Below are 24,492 nucleotides of genomic sequence, written 5' to 3'. Positions count from 1 at the left end.
ACGTCACCTTCGTTCGTCACGCTCAGAAACTCATCTACCAGCCATGTGCCGCCACAATGATTTCCACCACCCATTTGTTCAGACCTGGATAATATGAAATGTATTGTGCGGTTCGTCCGTAAAGCTACACTTACATTGTAACCTTCAACTACTCAGCCGTCCGCCCTGTTAAGTCTATCCGCTCACCTGTATAAATACTCCTGCAGCGCTCTTCCCGCCGTTCGCTTTCAACCAGCAGCTCCCGGAGGAGAAAAGCTGCCGTACTCCAGGCATCGCGCCAGTCATTTTAAGGATTCTTACTGGTCCCCCGAAAACAACGAAAATTCGGACATTATCATTTATCAATAAAATCCCCATTATGAACTTGAAAATTGGACTTTATGATAACACTTACTTTCGTTAACAAGTCAAAGGTGGAAGTCAGAGCTCTGCGCAACGCAAATAATGTCCCGGCCAGAACCCGGTGCGCTAAATAATAAAACATAATTTAACGAAGCTTCGAGGCAGATACATTTTCCTCGAGGAATTTTAATAATCGAGGTATTCGAATCATTTGAGGAATTGTTTCAGCCCTAGTGGACACCTTTATTGGTAATGTGCAGCAAGAGGTGCGGGAGGGGCAGCACGGCATTGCTCTATGCTCCATGCAGCCAGAGAAAACTCTGTCTGGAGTATCATAAACCTTGGTCTGCCATCAGTTCAAGTAATGGACCTTGATTTTATAAAGTGAACCTGGAAGGCTGCACATGTACCTCATCGTTAGCCTGCAGGTGGTTGGATATTTTACAGACAGACTATGTTTGTTGCTAGCATGTGTTCAAGAACGTTTTACAAGATGGAGTCGTGTCAGGAGTTGAAATATTAGCCAACCTGATTTTTCTTTAAACGAGATAAAGCTTTGGAGATATGAGCTGACAGCTCACCGCAACAAGTGGGGGAGGGGGATGATGTACCACTGCTACATTCAACCAAAAACACTCATATGTTCTACTCAAACAAAAACAAAATGTAAAACATAGTTTTTATTTAAAACAGAAAAACAACAACTGTTCCTTAGGTGGCGTTACCATTTGATTATTACTGATAACAGTCATCTCTATAAAGGTATTTAGAGTTTGATACATTGACTACTGAAGCTGAAAGCTGTAATTAAGACCCGCTAAAATTAGACACACACACACCCACACAAAAAACATTTTCGATAGAGTGACAGAAGCATAACAAGCTGATGTTACTAGATAATTAATTGGGCTTCTCAGTGAGGTAGAAAGCCTGCAGTCGGCAGCCTCATACATGTGCCTCTTGTACCTCACCAGGATTGTTTGTGTATTTTGCAACCAGAAATATCTCAGAACTGTGTTTGCTGTTAGGAAGGGAGAAGTTCAGGAGCAGTCCTCCAGCCTGTTGACTGGCAGTAAGCAGCAACTATATATATATATATATATATATATATATATATATATATATATATATATATATAAATATATATATATAAAACAGAAACAAATATGACTTAAAACCTTTGACTTTGTAATTTAATGCCTTGAAATTGGGCCTCTGCCTCTTTAAAAACTTCTGCTCTGTCTGAAACTCTGCCTTCAAGATGCCATCCCAACATTGCTCCTCTATGAACCTTTAAAAAACTTTTTTACCAGCATTTCCCTGAGAAGTAGCTCGTACAAAGAGCTCAGCAGATGCACATTTCCAGCAGGTGTTTGCTAATTGCTGCTGGCTAGTCTGAAGGAGCTGAGTGGGGGAGTCAGGAGGAAAGGATTCTCTGTGAGGCGAAAGATTGGAAGCTTGGAAACTGCAACTGAATAAATAAAAGGAGGAGCTGCATCTTGAAGGCAGCTCTCGGTCCAACCAGGCGTTTTGCTATGGGAGGTTAAAAGACTTCTCAAACATGCATGAAAGAATCAAAGCAACACTCCGGGTGTTGATGAGGGAATAACATTATAACATGACTTAAAGCTCAAAGAAGTTTATTTTACATAATCAACTTTAATAATTTCCCAGAAAGGTTGCAGATTTTATTTCAAAAGCTGCCTGATAATCCCCACAAAAGTCTATACCTGGCTGCTGTCGTGCACTTCTCCCTTAAAATAATTGTCCCCGTTTGGATATGCAGAGGTGTACGCATTCATTTTACCAAAGAGTATCGCTCAAATATGGCAATAGGAGAACGTTGCACATGCAGCTCAGTGACCCCTGTCAGCGTGGAGGTCAGCGCCGATACATCTTACCATCCAAACACCAAACGCTTGATTCATAGAGGAGCCTGCCGCTTTGTCCTTCATGCTTCAGAGGAGGTTTGTGAGCCGGCTGCAAATAACAGGTGCTAGGCGTCTCTCTGCTTATTAGGTCCAGATGTTCTCCGTAGAACCAATATGAGCAAATAATCCTTATGTTGTTGTAGACATTTTATCAACTAAAGGTACTTTTAGAAAGCAAGATTGGTGCTTAAAGTAAGAAATAAGCAGTTGTAATTTGTTAACATGCTCAAAAATGAACTATTTATTCAGGTGATAATCCAGATGTTTTCATATTTTGAATTTGCTACTGCTATTGGGTCACAAAGGCAGAAAAACACTGTTTCCCAGAATACAATCTGAGTTATAAATGACTTCACTGAGCCTCTGTAGTAGGAATGGGCTGGTATGAGATTCTAACCATATGATATAAAACAGGAAAACGGCAATTATTCCCATTAAAAACAAATAGCACATTAATTATTACATTAAAAATAAGACTATCCTTTAAATTTAATAAACATTCTGGAACCTTAGTAAATATGTTGTTGCGATAGAGACAGACCTGTTCAATAAATTAGAATAGTTTTGAAAAGTCTATTTATTTTAGGAGCTTTATTACTCAGTGAAACATATTATATAGATTAATTACACCCAGATGGGTGTTTGACAGCTCTTATTTTTGGTTGTAATAATGATTTTTCACTTACAGATAATAAAAACCATGAGTTTGAAATTAGAATATTACATTGGAAAAAAACCCAAACATTTTTAATAGAATTGTGGACTTAATAAAAAGTATGTTTAATACCTGCTTGAAGGATATTATTTTCAAGAGGTACTTTTAATCTGACAAATTGGTCTCATCCGAATGTTGAATCTAATTTACTGAACATGACTCACTTAATGTCCACTATTTGTGTTATTTGTGACCATAATAATTCACAAACAAAGTAATTTGTCTGTATCGGAAGCAAGGGAAAACTGTAGCTGCCTCCTATCAGAGAGCTGACTGGCAGTGTACAGCTTCATGAATTTAGCTGTGGCACTTTCTCTTTAATTTCTCTAAAATTACTTTTTACTGTCAGAACAATAGGAAATTATATACATTGGCCCATCCCCACTGCATAGTAACATTTGGAGGAAAAGAATATAACAGTAAATGTTGGATTAAAAAAAACCATAGAATATAAGTTAGATCTGCCCTGTTCTTGTGTGTTATCTCTTCAAGTGAACTGCAGTAAGGAATCACTGAGGGCAGGACAAGAAGGGCTTGTGCTTGCAAATATTTTTCTAAAAATTTATCTTACACCCTGTTTCTGCTAGCCATGATGAAGGGCGCTGCGTGCATGGGAGGACAGCTATGTTTGAGGGAATGTTCTGCAGATACCGAACACATAAAACGAGTCATATGTATCTTTTTTTCTCACTTTAAACCATGAATGTGTTCATAGGCCACCACCTGCTCGCCACCATCCCCCCTAACTCATTATTGTGATGAGTGAGAAGAGGAGTTCAGGGAGAGGGTGCTGGCAGGAATTTGATTGGGTGGTTACTCTGGCCCACACAAGTAAAACGAAGCAGCTGCTGTTGTACAGTAAAGCCCCGCTTTGTGGAAGTTGGTGCAGCCGAAACTTTTTTTTGTTTCAAGTATCGACAGATTGAAAGGTCTGTGATGACAAAACATTACAAATTTAAGAGTTTCAAGGATAGTTCTGGGTTTTTAAAATGAGTTTCTGTTAAAGTGTTAGAATCTTACTCGCAGCCAATAGCTCTTTTTGTTTTGTATAAATACAGATTACTTGGAGGCTAAAGCCAAAGTCTAGTCAAAGAGTGACCAAGAACATGAGAGACCACCACTCAGTTTACATCAATATGCAGCATTTAAGAAAAATACATGGTTCAGGTATTTTTAAAGGTGAATTTAAATGCAACAGAATATTAACTAATACAAGAGAATCCCACAAACACATTTCCTTCACCATTATCTGATTAATTTTTTTTATTAAACTTTAAAAAGTGCATCAAAATACATGCTGTTATTTGGTGTCTTAACAGACTGGACAGTGTGAGAGTTCTGTCTTTATCAGTCCGCCACCTCAATGCATTCATTTCAGTTCATTAATTAGATAGTTTTAAATTATTAGCATTTAGTTTTAATATGCAAAAGTTCATGCCAGAATCTTTCTATTTGTGTGTTTCTGGTACATCCTGTTAATGTGACACAAAAGCGACATCCGCAAACAACAGCGACGCACAACAATGTAGCGATCTGATGAGATGCTGGAAACAACTGTTGTTTTGTGCAAGTTGTGCTAAAACCATTGAGCCCACCAGCGAAGCTCTTCAAGCCTAAAATAGCATCTCGATGCTAAACATGTTGCAGCAGCACAGACGTCCCCAACGCTAATGTCAGCGTCCACTTTTCTAAATAAGGGTCTTTTCAAAGAATTTGTCAATGAATGAGCAGAGATTCCAGAAAACCCTGATTGCTGAATGGTTATAATAGCACTTTGCACCAATCTGATAGTTGAATAACCTAGATAACAGATTAAGAACATTTAATATCTTTGTTGTGGAGCTCACATGTGTATTAACTCAATAATTTAGCAGCAAAAAGGGTTTTTGAATTGAAAATGTTGCTTATTTTGTTGATGTATAGTTTTTTATTAGAATGCGTATAATTACAGGGTCTGTAATTAACTCAGACAATTTTTAACCGAGTTCCACCACTAATTATATATAAACATTCTGCTGATTAACGATTATCAAAGGAACATATTCCAATCGGATGGGTGCATCTCCGGCCTTAAAACAAAACATTCTAACAATGTTCCACCGAGTTCAGACCACAGAACAATCACACTCATGACAGCAGACCGAACCAATCAAGGGTCAATAAGCAATGCAGCCATTTTGTCCTGAAATCTCTCCGTGACGGCTCACAGTTAGCCTCCCACCCTCCTTGTATCGCCCAGCCGCCCGGCAGAAGAAATCAAACCTGAATTGAATGTCATAATGGGGAAGTGTACAACTGGGTCCTGCAGTTACTGAGATGGATGAGTGGACAGAATGAAGGGAGTGGATGATGCATGATTGCAGGAGAGTAAGGGGACAAGGGGCAGGCCCAGAAATAGCCTCTCCCAGCTGTATTCAAGCTGCTCGAACACACGCCAAGTTTCCTCTTTCCTCCTTGCCGATCATTGTTGTGCTTAGATTTGGTTCCTGGTAGTTAGGAGAGTTTGGGCCAAGTGCGATGATGTCATGCTTCATTTTTAATCTATTTCTTCTTTTTTTTTTTTTTTTTCTGCATGGTTTCTGCACCTAGCTGCTGATTTTGATTTCTTCTCATTATCTGGCTTGAGCCCATGTTCTGTGGTGCATTGTTGAGTTGCTAGAGATATGATAAACATGACACACTACGCATTCACCCACTTGCACTTTGCGTTTTGCTCATGCAGGCGCCTACACACACCTACTAACACACATGCGCATATTTAAGTAGCTGCAAAAAGGTGGGAGTTCTCCGTTTGGACTTAAACATAGAAACAAAACTTCGGCCTTTTGCCTTCTGCAGCTTGCCACCAGCCAAATACATGCACACACTGTTTGCAGCATAACACTCTGTTGGAATGTCATAAAAAACACTTAATTAAACAGTGAAGTTCTGTGAAAGAAAACAGAGTAAAAGGAAAGCTATTTAGAAATGTCAGCAAGCACAGATACAAGAGCTTTTCCAAACATTTCATGTCTCGATGCTGATTTCAGGGCAGTATCCCTTCTAAGATGACATCATGGGTGGGATTGTCAACGGACTGAAACTCGAGCTTTTACTTCCCCACATTTGTCTGGGCCTCTCTGGTGAATCACGGCTCAACTTTGATCTAAAACAGTTGTTATGATGTTCATCGTTCTATTGTTCATCTGATATACGCTAACATCTTGTTGAAGATGTTACTATTGACTGTCTGCTGACCTGGCGTATGAGCCTGATGCTGTACTCAACACGGCAACAACTGCTGGGATTTGTTTAGTTCTTGATATTTGTAAAGGTCTGCTGATTAGAGCAACACAACACCAATGTTTCTGAAATAATAATTGGCAGAATATTAATATCGCATATTAACTCTTGTCTTTGCATAGCAACAGGCAGGTTAAATAACCAAAAATTGACTACTTCTATATTTTGCCTTTTCAATGACGCCATCTTGTAGACCCCCCCCCCCCCCCCACACACACACACACACACAAAGTCTCAAAGGCAAGAAATATAATATTTTAAATGATGCAGTTATTTCCCATAAGTGTGAGGTAAATCAATAAATTATTAGTTGGCTTTTACTATAACAGTGACTTCCAAGAAAGATAATTGAATCTTTAATTGCAATAATTTGCACGACAATTAATTGTCTACTAAAAATGATATCATTGTGACAGGCTTAAGCAGAGGCAGCTGTAATCCCCCTGGGAAATTATTCAGCTTCGACCTGACGACGTTATAACAGAACATTTCTGAAAAGATTTTATAATGGTGGAGCTAGAAACAGACATTAATTTAAACCTGAAGTTCGAACATCTTGACTTTTGCTGCTTTAGTCCTGTTTCCCATTAAGACATTCAGGAAGGCTCATTTACGATTAGCTGCTTTGCTGAAGGAGGAAGAAAAGATGTGGGGAAGTGATCGTTTAGTAAAGAATACAGCTTTATTTACCGGGTTTTACTATGTTTGCTTTGCAGAAGAAGTTGAAACCCAGGTCACAGAGTGACATCATACTCTGCTTAACCATGTCAGGAAGCCTGTGGGATTTGCTAGCATTTGTAATCAGTGAGCTGGCTGTTAGCAACACAAATCCATAGCAAGATATTTCTCAACTTTTTGGACAAACCAAAGCTAAGCCAATATATTTACAGATAAAGACAGCACAATACTCTCCGGGTTGACTGCTTTAGCAAGAAATAAAAGTAAGAGCTACAGTAAAAACGGATAATTACTAAATCTGTGTTTTATATGTCCTGCAGCCATATTGTACTGAGGAACTTCTTGCTTCTCATGTTGGAATTAAATCATCAGGTTGAATTCCAGTTTGGTGTTGTGAGAAAATTTCAATCACACTCACTGAATATACCTTAACTCTTGTTCTGTGTTCCAAGTCAGAAACATTAACTCACATAGCATTCAGAAGTAGTTCAGGCATAAACAAAAACAGTTGTATTCTTGCAGTAGAGATGCATCAGAGATCTGTGGCCGATTTCTGATCCCTGTTTTTGTCAAAACTTTGACCTGCTGGTGTCTATTTAACTCATTTCTGTTTGTTCTGGGAAACTAATTAACAGCAGTCAACATTCTTTTATTCTAGCCCTCCTGCCACAAGAGGTCACTGATTATTTATACAAGGAGCAGAGGTGATGATCCACTGTGTGGGGGGGAGGAGTCACTGTTAAATTGTGTTTAATTCATTTAAAACAATGGCATTATGATTTGAAGTTTTTAAATGTTAGCATGTTAACATTTAACATGTCCTAATAAAGCAATTAGCACAGTGGGCATATTCTACTGTCACCAACATCAGTCTCTGTGCGTATTCCCAAGGGAATCTACATTCCTACCTTAACTCTGAGTTTTCCAGAATGCTGATAGAACTCCCTCCATGTTTCACACCATAAAAGAAAGCAGCTATGCTCTAAGATTTTCAGCCTTTCTGGGATCTCCTCTGGGCTAACTCATCTTTTGCAAATTCAATGGAATCTCCAAAAACAAGAATGAATTGATGACTTGACATAATGTGGAAGACAGCTCTCTTCTGTACCTGAAAAAGTCAGGTACAAAATGACCAAAACTACAAAGGTTTAAAATGGCGAAGGGATGAGAAGCCGTCAAAGTCTGGCTCTCTGTTGTAGCAGTCTGAAAGAGCAGCTACCGACGAGCATCGGTAGGAAGAACAGCTTCATTTAAGTGAGTTTACATAACTGAATGAACAGTTTGCTGCACTGCATGGCTTGCTGTGGAGAAGTTTTAACTGCTTTATGTTTAGGCCAAACATTTAGAAGGTAGAAGGTTTTGCACAGTGATAACTTGAGTGACAGATGAGCTACATGGAGCTTCACCAGACAACCAGAAGCTTATCTGTATTACAGAAAGTTGCTTTTGCTTTTGTGCTTTCCTCTGTCTATCATGGAATATGCAGGATCTGGAAATATTAGTTTGCTTATAAGACAAAAAAGTCTTGAAAGGAAAATTTCAAGACCTGGAGAGGAGAGACTGCTGCTACTAGTGATGCTAGCAGCCCTAATAGCGCTAATCACTAATAAAGTTATTTAAAAAAACCAAGAGAAACAAAATTATGTATTTGGCTTTGTTGTTGGAGTCTTACACCTCTGTGGTGTGGTGCCATTTTCTGAAGTTTGTTGTGCCTGTAAGAAGCAAAGCGTAGAACAGGAGGCTGGTTTTTACCAGGCTGGTGCACTTCTTGACCAGACATCGTTATTATCTGTCCTGGAGGATCAAAGTCCTCCAAAGTGGAACTTTGACAATTTCCTTACCATTTATGGAGGAAAACATTTGACATAAAGCAAATCCATCTGTGCTTTAGAGACCTATCTCACTAAACCACATGATGGCAAATGTTCACGGTGAACATGCTGTTATATGCTTGATTTTCATACAAGGTCACACGGATTGTCTGAACCTCTGGCTGGGATGTGATGTAATCCACAACTGTTTCTGGTTAGCTTTGTGAAAATGGAAGATTACAATAAGGTCTCACGTTTTGAAGTGACTGCTTACATTTTACAGACATCCCATATGGCAACAATGTGACATGATAAATATATTCAGCTTTGACATTTGCAATAAAAATGTTTCAGCTCAGTTTGTAGCGGGGATAATATCATCGGAAAGCTGCTGATGTGTTGACAGTAATTATGGAGGTATTTTATGTGTGGCAGTGTGAACAGTCCTAATAAATCAAACAAAGCTCATTCTGTGCTAGATTTTCATCTCAAAAACTGTCTGCCAGCTGCCTGAGAAGTGCTGGAACTTTTGCACTTTGTTATCAAGATGGAGAACGTGAGAGGCTTCGGTCTTGTGGGGAAAGCTAGAGATGTGTGCTCTCTGGGGCCCTGACACATTTTTTTTCTCCCCTCATGACAGCAGTAGGACGAGCAAACTCTGAGCAGGACTCAATGCGCGCACACCTATCACCACAAAACTCCTCACTGTTGCAGACAAAAGCAAGGCAAAAGCTGATGCAAACATTTCAGGAAGTGAAAAAGCGGACAGAGATTATTGTGAGATCCAGAGAGTTTCATGTCCTCTTTGTCTCATCAACAGCAAGAGGTCTCTGCTTCAGCATTTAAACACCTTTGCTGTCGGGGAGATGTAATGTCAGTCTTTGAAAGCCTTTGGGTTGCGTAGATGTGTAACTCAAAATTACTGTTCCAAGCAAAGCAACTTCCTCACTCAGCATTTAGTGTTGGAAAACCGAGGAAAAAGCAATAAGCAAGATTACTCAGGGCTATGCATCTTCTAAGTGTGTTCTGCTTAGCTGAAGATGACCCAATTCATATTCTTCTGCATCTAAGGCAGCATGGAGAGAGGCCGACTTTGTGCATTTTGTTTTTACCTACAATAATGGAGGCTGTAAAAGGCCTCCATATATACTCTTAAACAAGTATATATCTTGTTTTACCATTTTCTGCAGTAATTCCTTTAATATAAACAGCCTGCATGATGGAACAGTTAGTAGCACTGGTGCCTTGCAGCAAGTAGGTTCTGGGTTCAAATCCTAGCCTGGGGTCTTTCTGCATGGAGTTTGCGTGTTCTTATGCTTTCATGAGTTCTTTCCTGGTACTCTGGCTCGTCCCATTGTCCAAAAACATGCCAGGTTAATTGGTCTGTGTAAATTGCCCTTAGATATGAGAGTACAAGCATAGTTCTGTGTGTCTCTTTCTTTGTGATGGACTGGTCACCTTTCAAGGGTGTACCTCTCGCCCAACCACCAATGAGAATAGACACATTCTGCTCAACCCTGCAAGGACAAGCGCGTATAGACAATGGATCAAACTCCATTCATTTTCCGAAAATATAGCATCCATACTTTCCTTTAGCACTTTAAAACCTAGAACCCTTACCATGTTTAACAGGTTGATGTTAAAGAAAAGGCCAGATTTAAAGAGCTTCCTGTGTTTCATTTAGAGGATGAAATTGAAAGTCCCCAATTTTTACTTGTAGTGACAGAAAGGCAGATATATGTCAAAGTGTGCAAGTCTGCTTGTTTCATAAAGCTCCAAAAGAACGCTAGAACACAAACAAAAAAAATATTGTGGCAGTCAGTAAGTATTCTGGATTTATTTTAACTCGCTTGTGTTTGCTTCTGGATATAGAAGCTACGCTTAACTGAAATTCTACACTTAAATAAAACAGCAGTGAGGAACACGACAGTTATATCCAGGTATTTACTTGCCTGAATATGCCGTGTCCACCCGCATTATACAGGATTACAGCGGAAAGATCATGGGAATGTCAAACTGTTTAGGAAGGAGATGGATTCTGTGTCCCAGGTATACGTATGTTTTAGTGCAATATGTGAATATCAACCCCAAAACAAATGCAAAATATCTTATGAAGATGCTGGTTGATGCTGATAAGAGTTATTATGAGTCCTGCATTGATATGGGGCAACAGGAAGCTATTGCTTCAAAAGCTACGTAAAACATCAGATTACATTTTGCAAATGTATTTAAGAACAGAGTTTTGAAGTGTTTGACTAAGAAAACCTAAGAATAGTATGAAGTACGAGGACGGCATCATCATGTTACGTGTATTTTACTTCAAAAAGCACTTGTGTATTTCATAAAACACATGACTCCATGATGAAAGAACATCATGGATGGAAATAATGAAGCACCATCGTAAGCCATCAAGTCAAGCTTGAGCATATATGAGTCTTGCAAATATCCAACGACCTTAAGCAAAACAGCAAATTAGTTTCAAAGACATCAAAGTCAATGTTTAGGAGTGGTTGTGCAAGAGTCCTGATCTCAATCCCACAGAAAATTTGTGGAGAAGAGTTGAAAAAATGTGTGCCAAGAAGGTAACCTACAAACTTGACTAATTGCACAACTTCTGCCTGGAGGAATGGGCCAATATTCCAGTAAACTGTTGTGAAAAGCTTATGGAGTGAAATCCAAAATATTTTACCCAAATTCTTCCAAAAGCTAAGGAAATATATAATATATATTTCATATTATAATCCTTCCTGTAGGGAATTAGTTTCCCAGAAATATATTTTGTGTCATCCTCTCTCTCAACATTCAGGCCTTTAGAAACAGAAATAAGTTTGGTGACCCTTACAAAGCTAAAACAGGAAAAGTTCAGTCTGACTTAACCTCAGACAGTTTTTATACAGTATGTGTCTATTTTTGCTAATGCGACGGAAAACAGATCTCCATTTTTTGCTTATATTACAGCCAACATTATCACTGACGCTCTGCCACAAGAAGTTAGAAAAGTTTGAAAACTTTGCCATTGCAGAGTGACTCGTGGGTGTGTTCAGTCATGCCTATTGATTTCTCCAAGGTAACCATTTGCCAGATAATTATTGTACACAGCGTATTCATTGGTGTTGCTGAGGATGTTGTGTTTAAATTGGCTATTAATTTCCTCTGTGATAAATGTTTCTTTGGTAAGGAGTCCTAAGCTCCCAGTGAGCCGGCATATTGAAAATCAAGTCTACTCTCACTATGTGAGAGAAAGCAATAGAAAAGACTCTCCACAGATCCTACAGGAAGGATTATTTTAAGAAATATAATGTTCTTCTTGCCATCTAGAACAGAACGAGGAAATAAACTCAAATACGCCTTGTGTTGTTTCCAATTTCAGAGAACAGAGAATTTCTTCTCAGTTCTTGTGATGCTTAAACTGACCAACAGTCTGTCCACATCCATTATTCAACATTTCTGTAGCATAACACAAATTAAATCTGACAAATGCATTTTCTCCCTATTCATTTTAGGCTGTCCTGAGTGCATGTAAATTGGTAGACGATAGACGCAGACTTGTACAGCAGACCTGTTAAATATCATCTCATCAGGTAGTCTTTTTGCATATTGTACTCAGAGTAGGGATCCAAACTTTTCTCTCGGGTTGCGCACAGATATATGTCAAGTCGACACACACACACGCACACACACACACACACACACACACAAAAAAAATCTGTAGACGTCCTCCATTCTTCCAAAGGACAGGCAAATGTTGCCAAGAGCAAGATGGATACATAAAAAGGAGAGTGTTGTAAAAATTGTGCAAGCCAGTATAAAAGACTTAGTGTTGCATCACCTGTTTCCAAGGCTTGGGTACTTTACCATGGCAACAGAATGCCAGTTGGGTCGTCAATGTGGGCGTAGAAAGAAGCCTGGAGGAAGAACAAATGTGTGTTTAGTCTATTAACGCTGCAAGGCAAGGACAGGCTCAGGATTACAGCACTGTAAGTGTTACATCATCGAAGAGGAATCCTTCGCCCCCCCGTGGCTCGCTAACTAAGCAGTGTTCACTCTTTCAGCTGTTTCTCAGTTGATTGTGTAAATTGAGAGAGTGAAGAATAGCTCCATTTAACGTAGAGAACCATTCATTATATCCAAGACTTATTATAAATGTAGATCTTAGTTTAGCCACAAGCAAAGCCCTCAAATCTGCTTGCCAAGTATCCACTCAGAGGACTGTAATTGTTGCCCATTGATCATGTTTGTCCTCTTCTGCCTTTTTTATCACAGGAACAACTGAAAGAGTCTGTCTGATACAGGGTACTGTCGAAGCCCTCAATAGTGTCCACAACTTCATTGCGGAGAAAGTCCGCGAGATGCCCCAGAGTGCCCAGAAACCAGAACCTGTCAGCATATTGCAACCACAGACGACGGTTAACCCTGACCGCGTTAAACAGGTAAGAGTCTGTTGAGTTAGCAACTAGATCCTTCAAAAGAAATAAACAGTTGCGAACCTAATCTGGTATCTCCAATACAGTAGTTGTCTATAGTTTAGTTTGGGAACACAAATGAAGTTTTTAAAGCAGCTGTCCTTTTCCAAGGGTTTCAATACTTAATATCTCTAACAAATAGGAGTATTAAGGTGTGAAGCAGGTCCTGAACACTTTGGTTGCTACCTATCGTACTTGTTCTGTGGTCTGTGACCTACAGTGTGGTAGGGTCAGGAAAATGTGAGTGTATGGGGTTATTTTTACCTGCAGTCTTCCATAGCTAGACAGAACCATGTGGCCGTGTGGCAGCTGCAGCCTAAACCCCAGGGATTAACAAACTGCTGAGTAGAGTGAGGGCTGGTGTAGTACTCTGACTCAGTTAGAGAAACTCCTCTTATCTGTTTACCATTAATGCTGTGCAATCTTCCTCATATTTCTTGCTTTTGCTACCACAATCTTTCTATTTCTCTGCAGGCCAAATTGATTGTACCCAATAGTACCGCTGGGCTGATCATTGGCAAGGGTGGTGCCACAGTGAAAGCGGTGATGGAGCAGTCGGGAGCTTGGGTGCAGCTCTCTCAGAAGCCGGAGGGCATCAACTTGCAGGAGCGGGTGGTGACCATCAGTGGAGAACCAGAACAGAACCGTAAGGCTGTGGAAATCATTGTACAGAAAATCCAGGAGGACCCTCAGAGCAGCAGTTGCCTGAATATCAGCTACTCCAACGTCTCGGGCCCAGTGGCCAACTCCAACCCCACCGGCTCCCCTTACGCCAACACAGCCGAGGTGCTGCCCAACGCAGCCGCAGCAGCTGCCACTGCCTCCAGCCTTCTGGGTCAGGCCGGATTGACAGGAATGGGTGCCTTCCCTGCCGCCATGTCCAGTTTCTCTGGCAACGATCTGCTGGCCATCACCTCAGCCCTGAATACACTGGCCAGCTACGGCTACAACACTAACACCCTGGGCCTGGGTCTCAACCCCGCAGCTGCCTCTGGAGTCCTCGCTGCAGTGGCAGCTAGTGCCAACCCAGCTGCTGCTGCTGCAGCTAACCTATTAGCCTCCTACGCTAATGATGCCTCCAGCAGTGCCGGCCACCCCGCTACAGGCCTCGGTGGGTTCTCCCTGGGCTCACTAGCAGCTGCTACTGGAGCTTCCAATGGTTACCTAAATGCTTCATCCCCATTGATGGCTTCCTCCCTGTTGGCAACAGAAAAGTTAGCAGACGGAGCCAAGGACGTGGTTGAAATTGCTGTGCCCGAGAATCTGGTGGGTGCCATTTTGGGGAAAGGAGGGAAAACACTGGTAGAGTACCAGGAGCTGACAGGAGCCCGCATCCAGATCTCCAAAAAAGGAGAGTTCATTCCAGGTACTCGGAACCGTAAAGTTACAATAACAGGGTCGCCGGCCGCTACACAAGCAGCGCAGTATCTGATCAGCCAGCGGATCACGTACGAGCAGGGCGTGCGCGCTACCAACCCACAGAAGGTGGGCTAAAACGAAGACAAGAGAGGGAAAGGATGAAGACAGAGATAGAAAGGAATTGAGAGAGTCAAGAAGAATAGAAAAAAAGAAATGTCCAAATATATGTTCAATATTTCAGTATCAAACGAGAGAATTACAGAGAAGGCGGGGGAGACAACCAAGATAAGTGTGTGTGATTTGTGAGTGTGTTTTTTGGACAGAAGTCCTGATGTTTTTTAAAAGTTTGTGTCAAGTCCTTTTGACAATGGTGATCAGAGTAAGCTGAACTGGTCCACTGCCAAGTTGCAGATTCAGGAGTGAGGCTGCGGAGTCTCACCCTCCTCTAAAACCTCATTACTGTTTTCATTTTGTTCTTCTTTTTATTGTTGTTGTTGTTTTTGTTGGATTTACGTCGGTTTGAGACCTCAGCTCCCGGTGAGCTGAGCGTATCAGATAAAGATCCGGCCAGCTAATCGAGCTGTTTTATAAACCTTGCTCTTTGTGTTCAATGCAGAAGGCATTGTTAACAGGGGAGAGGTTTTATGACAAGCACCTGAGCTCATCTCAGCTATTTAGGGCAACAATCCAAGTATAATTTCTTTACAAGCAAACAAAAGCGCATCTATGTTGACGTGTGTCGAATTCTAGCTCATTTCATAATTGAAATGACAAAATTTGGGTATCTTATATTTTCATCCTTTAACTTATTGACATAGTCTCATTCAAACACAAGTAGATTATTTAAACCTGTAAATGCAGGTTGATCTGAATGTAAAAACAATTTTAGCCTGTTGCTATTTTTTTCTTTCCAGGGATCAAACATTGTGTTGCAGTGAAAGAAATGTATAACTCAAACCCAGTCTGAACTGTGCGCTTGCCGTCTGCAGGTATAGTTCAGGGGTTGAAGAATCAATGTGAGAGGACAGAGGAGACACACAGGAATGTATATCTATATTTTAACACAGACACATAGAGAACGCTCCCACAAATGCACAAACACTAGAACATCATTTCATATTCAGCCACTGCTACAAACACAAAGAAATATGTTGTTGACAAACCCTTTCTTGGTGCTATAGGCTTAGATTTGTACCTCCTGTACCGTGGAATTCAAACGTTTCCACAACTTGAGTTTTTACTTGATTTGAAGTAGCTGATGTGTCGTCCAGCCATTGGTAGCCCACTGGATCTGACCCGGCTTCTTACCTAATGACAATTGATTGATTTCAGAATTTTGTGAATAAAAGCAGTCCGGCTGTTCTAATATAAGTCCATTATTTTATAATACAAGCCGAACATCCTGCAGTAGATAACACCAGACATACTTTTTTGCCTTAGCCAGACATTTGTAACACCCAAGAATTATCTAAAGACTCAGACTTCCTGAAAGCAGTGGCAGTTTGCAAAGAGAACAAAAGTACTACAAAAGCATTTTTGATAAGAAGAGCTGTAAGAACCTATATCTGTGAACAAAGAAACTATTGCCTTTTCTGTAAGGGTACCAAATAGTCCAACATGGAGCAGAAAACGTAGTTTTGGAGTCACTTTTCTGTGAGAAATGCTTCCTAATTGACATGACGACAAACGAGAAATTTCTGCAGTTCACCTAAGCAGAATATTATTGTTCCCAACGTACGTTAATGCTCGAGTGGAGCATATAATGAAACATGACATGTTTTTGATTGTTGTCTTTTTTTGCCACTTGTTTGTCTTGACGGTGGCAGGCCAAATGTCTGAAGCACTCCAAGATTACCTTGCGTCCTCCTGTGTGCTGCTATCCATAGCATTCATCCTGAGTCTGCTGGCTCTAAAGACTGCACTGTGAGGCATTTAGACCACAATGTAAAGTGTGTCTGTCCTGCTAGGGGTGTGAATACATCTTTATATGCACATTTATGTCACAAGATCAAAACCAATCTGCAGAGCCGGCCCAACGCTCCAAACATGACCATCTTTTACGGTTGTCTTTATTAGGTTAGCATATCAAGGACATGTCAAATTTTTTTTTTAAAAAGTTAGCATTTAGCCTCCATCCCAAGTTTTGTTAACAAACCTTTGTCCAAGGGCATAAAATAAGTAAACTACTTAGAGCTCCAAGGCCAGCAGGAGACCCCAGAGAGCACTTGACTTCCCAAAGCGTCAAATATATATCAGTGTTTAGAAAGCATAAGTTTATCTTCAACGTTGCTCTGAAGATTTTGTTTTTAAGTAGCAATTTCTAAAAGAATTTTAAATTCTTTAAAAGTTAAAATGAAATATTGTCTTTAAAAAATTTATCTATTTTTAAGATCTGACAAATGTAGTAATTGAAGTCATGTAGAGAGAAATGTTCTTCATTTGATTCCAACAGTAGTTGTGGAATGCAATTATTCAAATTAATTGGAAATTTTCTAATTAATATTGATTAATCTATTTTTTTAATCAGCAATACTTGGCAAGTTTGTCAATTCTAATTAATTTTGGCTTATGACTGAATCAGTGAGTAGATTTCTACATGTTTTAAATGATCAGGTCAGATATAGATTTGCTTTACTTGGCTCTGAAGTCTAGGTGTAGGCAGCAAGTTGCACACAACCATGTTTTTATTTTAGCTGCCCTTGTGTTGCAAAAAAAAAAACATTTCCGCCCAACAAGCCAAGCCAAGACCTCCATCACTGTTCACCAAGCTCAGACATGTCCTGTTCATTGACTTTAGACTTAAGGTGCATCACTGCCTCCTACTGGGCTGGAGGGTGTGCAACAGTGTTACCAATGTGCCAAAAACTTAAGAGAACTTTTAAATCCGCAATTAATGCATTGTCATTTTTTTACCCACAATTTTATCTACATTTAATCAGAATTAATATGATTAAGTTCTAGTCAGTGGTCTTGATTCTAGTCTTTTTGTCTATTTTTTCTTTGTCCTGGTTTTGTCTACGCTGGTGCCTAACAGACAAATAATGTGAATAAAGTAAATAATTTGCAGGTCGAGCGAAACACACTCTGTGATTAAGAAGTAATTGTTGTCTTATTACTAAAGAATGAACAAGAAAACAATCAAGCTTGGGCAGTTTAAAGAGGTGTTATTGGTGCCTTGGTGGACGGGCTTAACTGGAATTGGGACCCAAATGAAATTCTGCTTGGGGCCCCATACGGTCTTGGGCCGGCTCTGCCTGACTGTACCAACAGAGAGGATTTCTCCACACGTATTTATTACACCTGCGTCTTTTGACTTTTTCCCTTTACTAAATTTACCCACCTACCGACCCAAACTAAACCTCCCCGGTTCTCGTACGTCCACCTCCCTGTTGCTCTAAGGGACATTTCCAATATAGTCACCATCAACCCAAGCTCTATGATCAGCTTCCTTAATGCAAAGCTGTGAGGGTTGGTGCTGCCAGTTTTCAGGAGAATCTGACGAATGGACGTTTTGTTTTTTGACAAATCGTGTGTGTGTTAAAAAAAAAGAAAGAAGTAAGCAGATTTCAAACTACTTTCAAGCAACTCTTTGTGTGTCAACATTCTGTGTGGCAATACAAGCAGTGGGCCTTTCTTCCCAGCTCAAGTCTCTTCCTTTCACTCTGTGCTTGGAAGGCCTCACAGTCATCCATAACTACAATCTGGCCACCTGTGAAATCATTGCATAAGAGAACCTTTTACTGCCCAAGATTTTAGCATATAATAAGATAAAAGCACAAAACAAGGGGGTGTTTTATCAATGCAACTGGACTGTTGGACTCCAGAGAGCTTCTCCTTCAGAACTCTCTGATCCATACATTGTGCCAAATCTGTTTCCTCTCCCTCTCATTAATTTTCCTCTTCCTCCCGATGTTTTCGTTCCCCTACATGTCCTCTGTCTGCGTTCTGAGACTCCTCCTGCGTCCCCAAGCCGCTCCGTCTGTCCTCTTTCCCTCCTACCCCCTTCCCTCCTGTATTCTCCCCCTCTTTCTCCTTCCTCTTGTCTTGTCGTCTCATGGGCGATGTGTCGGACGTGCCGTGGGTGGGAGTTATGCACTACGGGTCGTAGGGGTATGAAAATGTTTTCCCGGGCCGCAGAGTTCACAAGGCTAAAAATGCACAGAAAACACCTGCCTCCAAAACTGTGACACCCACTGAGACCAACCAGCAAACGTTAGCTCATAAGTGTCAAATTTTTCCTCAGCGGGAAGAACGAAGGAAGATTTGGGGGATAGGTTTGGCCTTTTAAAAGGACGGAAAAATTTTTAGTTTGTTGTTTGTTTATTTATTTTTTTTTTTTTTCAAAACTAAAAGGCAAATCTTGGCAGAATGAATATTAATCCGATGGCCGAGCTCGAGCTCTAAACAAAATATTTCGGACAGAATGCATAAGACACATGAGAGAGAGCAACGTGGGAACTTGTTTGTGACCTCAAGCCGAAACAGTGACATCCTTTATGCATATCCTGTTATCTGAAAAATGACTAGAGCTCATTTCTGTGGAATACAATATGTCACGTCATATGATCTATATGTACTTTATTGTAGCTATTCTAGTTTGTAGTCCAAATGCAGTCCAGCGTTGTCAATACAATGTGAAACTATGTTATATTTGTGTGGATGATGAGAGTGCCAACTAAGCCTGACTAAGATTAGCTTCGCAGTTTGTTTGTGCATTATGATGCCTCATCATCGAGCGGTGGTGTCCATATTTCTGTCACTGATGATTTAGTTTGACAGTAAGAAAAATGTTAAGAATATTGGAAGCAATATAGTAGCATGTTGTCCTGTTTTGTGTTTTATGTCTGTTGTATGAACCTTTGAAATTACTAAGATTTTGAATGAATAGGTTTACATGTACTTCTTTTTGTAAGTTATGAAAATGCTGCTATTTGATAAGTAAACTATACAAAAATATTTTAGTGGAAAAGATGTCTGGTCTGTTGATTAGAGACGTGCTCCGATGGGGTGGAGCATTAAGCCGAGGTGTATAGAAGGCTATACAGTATTGGTAAGATAGTAAAAGTAATAAATAATAGACTCCATAGTATGACCTGTGCCAAACTAGACCTCCGCAGCTTCTGAATTTGTAGATGTGCGATCAAATGTTAGATATCAATAACTTGTTTAGAAGTGCTGATCAAGTGCCAATCAAACACTTATCTTTTAAGTTAAGAAAAGATAATCAAACACATTACTTAAGAAAACAAAGGACAAAGAACTTTTTTGTGCATTGTTTTATCCCATAGGTACATAGAGTAAGAGTTAAAGATTGTGATTTTTATGGATCCATGTTGTTTTACACTCCATGCATCCCTTGTGTGTTCGTTTGACCTGTGGCTTAAGTACCGCTGTTTTCTCACAAATGTCTCTATAGGCCAGCATGGACTAAGCATAACATGTTATAAGCATCCATAACATAGCCATTAACAATCAAACGATGTGTTTGTGGAGTTCGGTGTTATCTTTTTGCACGTCTTCTATTGCATGGTATCAAAGTAAAATTATGGAGGAAAAAAAAATGGGAAAAAAAAAAGTCAAAAAATTTTGCGAGGAGTCTCGCAACATTCAGAGACATAAACGCTGCATGCAGTCAAATGTATATCTCTTTGAGTTGAACTCACCTCATGTTAAAACTGTTTATCTTTATGTTGTGAGTTGGGAGGGAGCTCATTATCGTCATGTTGGCCCGAAAAGAAAAAAAAAAGACACAAACATGAACACGCATCTGAGATTGGATTTCTCATGGGTCGAATTCATCTCTCTAACATCATCTGAGAAGATTTTGTTTTTATAATTTTTTTCTTTCTTCCTTTCTTAGATCCAGAGGAGGATTACAAATGTGAAACAAGCAAACGTGAAAATGTTACTCAGTGCATTGGCTCCTTGTGTTTTTTTATTTTATTTTATCACAGCTTGAAAGCCCAGATCTAATCTAATGAATGTACTCATTTCTTCTTGTTTTCTTTTGATTAATTTTTGTTAAAAAAAAAAATTTTTTAATTTTTTTTTGAGGAGTTTTGTTGAATGTCTAACTGTCTTTAATGTAAATTCACGGCAGGAATGTCAACTACATGTAAAGTTAATGCGTTTAAACAGCTCCGGTCAGGTAGGCCTCAGACGGCCGCAGTCATGAACCAGATATGCGAACACAACTTCCGATTCGCTGTCAACATTTTCCTGTTTGTTTGGTGTTGCATAAATGCACTTTATTGATGGGTGGGTGGGAAATGAGGCAAACCGTGTTGGCTTTCCACAACCATGTTGTTGTCATCCTTTGTTCTGATTTAAGTTTTTCTGTTTTTCTTTTTCCGTGTTGGGTCTCGAGAATGACGGGAAGGGCTGGAATCTCAGACAAAATAGAAAAGTAGCACCTGTTTCCTCTCTCTAAGGCTTTTCTGCCACATTCCCAGAGGACTGATCTCTACACTCGCGTCCACTTTGGTTTTAAATCTCAAATTAGGATTTTTTTGTTTTGTTTTGGGTTTTTTTTTTCATGTTTTGCCAGAAGATTTGAAGTGAAGGGTGAAACATCTTAGCTGATGTTACAATCAGATCTGAGAGACATCTTTGGCACCAGCAACACGAAGAGCGACTCTGCCGCCCCAAACGGAGGAAAACTACAAAGGAAAAGCTGTGATTGGTTAAGGCCTGCTTGTATCAATGATTTATCCGTTTCATCATTGGGTGTTTCGCATCTGAGCGCCAGACCAATTGGCAGCGTCATTCCAAAGGTGATTTTTGTCGGTTTTGATTTTCACTCCAAACGTGTTCTGGACATTCATCCCCCTTCACAAGAAGGCCAGGACTGATTTTGAAACGCTACAAAACTGGCTACGGCTGCTCACTCCTCCCTTTGAACCAATTCTACCTGAGTCTCTCTCTCTTGCTCAGTCTGCACGATACCACGACTTGTTTCATTACATCGAGAACCTGCAACTGTGACCACCCTTTAAACGGGTTAAGGCTTTTCTGGGGGGGAAAAGAAAAAAGAAAAAAAATGGATTCTTTGCCAACCAGACATGAGGCCATTTCTGTGTTTGACCCTCAGAACCTCCCATGGACTTTGTTGACCTTCTACATCCTCAGAACTCATGAGTGTGTGGAGATTGAACTCTCAAACTCTGGAAGACTGTTCTGTTTTGTTTAGTTTTTTTTCCTTTGACTGAACGCTTGCTTATGTGTCAACGTAAGGGAAGCACATTTGTACTTTGCAAAAGTTCTCATGTCTTTAGGTTTTGGGATTTGCTTTGATGTTTAACCTCCGTTCACTCCATCTCAGACAAAAATGGACTGACAGCATAAGATCAAATATTTCCGGCTTGAGCAGAGTGATGTTTCGTTCATTGGGTATATTTCTCTTCGATACTACAAGCGAGAACGATTCCGTCTTTTCTGTTGTGACAAACGAGGAGAATCTGTGAAGGTCCGCAGTGTAAGACTACCTAAAGGGCTTTCTCTGAGAGCATTTATACGAGTCTCTTGAACGTGGTTTGGAAAGAAAATGCCTTCTTGTGCCATTTTAAGGGGAAAACAAAATGAGAAAGCTTTTTGTCAATAAGAGTGCCAAATAATTCCACACTGAGCCAAAAGGCAGCCAGCCGTCGTAACTGTTGGATCTGCGGGACGATCCCGTCCCGGTTCCGCTCCCCTATAAAAGGAAAAAAAACAAACAACATAAAAAAAAAAAAACATCACCCTATTTGTGCAATGTTGGAGCTGACGTACCATTATTGTTATGCTGCCAGTCTGTTTTCTGCTTTGGTCAGAAACATCTCAGAAGCAGGATATTTTCTATAAAAAGACAACAGCTACTACGGTGAGGGAATGAGAGGATTAATTACTCGTCATTATTTCTGTTTGTTTCTTTGAGCATCACTCATAATAGATTTAACGGTAATGACTATTTAATGTAACTGTAGTACTGTGTTTGTAAAAGAAATTCAGTGAGTTGTGTTCTATGACTCGTGGACTACCAGTGAAGTCAGCATTTCAGTGTTAATAATTGAATTGTTTTTTAAAGATTATTTTTGCGACGGCAACAAAGAGTCATTATAAATGTTCATTTTAACATCACTTGTCTTCTGCTTCCTTTTTTTCCTCCACCTCGGCCTCAGGTTGGTCGGACTTGCGCAGCAGCAACCAACACGTTTTATGCAACGCCGCTCTGACTCCGTCGCTGCTGACATGACATGAAATAAAAGGAGAGGGCAAAAATCTAAATGGCAAACATTTATTTTATACCTGGTTTTTATACAGTGCCTTGGGAAAAGGATTCACATGCATTTCACAATTTTTGCATCGTCTCACCTTTGCCCGTCACGACGGCAAATTTCGCTGGACCATAAATTGTCCCAGAAGTTAATTTGTTGCTTATTGCGACAGGCCTGGTTACAACCAAAAGTTTAATGGAATTTATTGGGGGTCACAAAATGGCTCATAATTCTGAAGAACATCAATGGCTTTTCGGGTTTTTTGCTTCTTTTTTTTTTTTACATAAATCAGAAAACTAGTTTAAAAACATGAAAACATGTGTAAAACCAGCCTCTCTGAAGTTACAGTTTGTTTTGACTAGGCCATCCTAACCGATGTGGCCCTTAAAATGAGCTTGATCAGTCCACCAACTCAAAAAGAGTAAAAATTTGGCCAACAAAACAGAAAACAACTGATGACCCTAAACGTGGAAATTGTTTTCCTTTTAGTAAGGCAACAGTTTGAAGCCTTTCTTGTGTTTTTTATATTTAAGAATTTATTGATCAACTGAACCAAACTACAAAACAATAGAATAATTGCAGTACACTCAATTTTGGATCTTTAATTTGCCCAGGTGGATGTGTATGGTCAGTTATTTTTTTTGTTGTTTTTTTGCCACAGATTTTGCATTTAGATCAGAAAGTTTATCTTTGGTCTCAGCACCTTCTCCCACATGTTTGCTGTGTTCGCCTGTGTGACAAACAGGACGTATCGCTTTCTTTCTTTTCCATTTCAACTTTTCCTGTCCTGCCAGCGGACGGCCGTGTTTCACCTTGGCGCACAGTCGCTCATACTCAATCCTTGTTCAGATCACAGTTTAAGCAGAACTGCAGGAGATGCTCAAAGCTCAGGGTCATGCTTTATAAGCTAAACCTTCTGTAAATTTCTTGACAAATTTCTCACCAGGAGAGTTTCTATTTTCCTCCACAGGTTGTCTGGTCTGGCTAAAACTACATGTTACATTTTTAATAGGCTCTAAAAAAATGTCCTAAAGAAATTAGAAACTAATAAGACATTTAAAAATACTACAGAGATTTCCAAAATGGAATAAATACATTTAAAGCATTTAAAAAACAGTTTGTTCCATAGTCAACGTATGAGTTAATAAAGTGAATATTTACCCATTAAAGCAGGTCAGATAGGAGATTTGCTGGCAATTAGTGCTTAAATATAAAAAATTTTAACATCAGTGTAATTTGGTCCTGTACATATAAAAACTGATTTAATTTCATAAAATAATATTTAAAGCTACGTCATGTAACTTTTGTAAAGAATGTTGTTTTTTTTACATATTTATTAAAACTTTCATGATGTCATTATAGCATAATATGACACATAAAATGTGAAATAGTCAATCACCTTCACTTGCTCCCTAAGTTATTGTTACCATCTGAAGAAATGCACTATTCCTGACCAAAAACGACCAATCAGAGCCAGGAGGTGGGTCTTAGCACTGTCAATCACCCTCATGTACAGGCTTCTAATTGTGCAAATGGCAAACATGCTACTGTTACAGGAAAACCGTTTATCTGCCGTCATCAGTGGCCATGCTGACTAGCCTGAGCATTCACAACAGCCTCTGCCAGCTGCAGCTTAGAGAGCAAAGAGGTGAAGGGATG

The 24,492-nt window shown here is 39.8% G+C and overlaps 1 protein-coding gene across 2 annotated transcripts in view; it reads left to right on the top strand.

Annotated features, from left to right (window-relative positions):
• Positions 1-22,696, top strand: part of LOC102232996 (RNA-binding protein Nova-1-like) — a 34,184-nt gene extending 11,488 nt beyond the window's left edge. For both annotated transcript variants that reach the window (XM_005807067.3, XM_005807068.2), the window contains exons 3-4: positions 13,023-13,189; positions 13,697-22,696. In XM_005807067.3, the coding sequence (XP_005807124.2) occupies positions 13,023-13,189; positions 13,697-14,716 (1,187 nt within the window). In that variant the 3' untranslated portion in view covers positions 14,717-22,696. The remainder of the gene's footprint in view (positions 1-13,022; positions 13,190-13,696) is intronic.
• Positions 22,697-24,492: the final 1,796 nt, after the last annotated feature.

This window comes from Xiphophorus maculatus, chromosome 11, assembly GCF_002775205.1.
Source record: "Xiphophorus maculatus strain JP 163 A chromosome 11, X_maculatus-5.0-male, whole genome shotgun sequence".
Classification (NCBI taxonomy): domain Eukaryota; kingdom Metazoa; phylum Chordata; class Actinopteri; order Cyprinodontiformes; family Poeciliidae; genus Xiphophorus; species Xiphophorus maculatus.
Note: the sequence above shows the minus strand (reverse complement) of the source record. Positions and strands in the feature narration are given on the sequence as shown.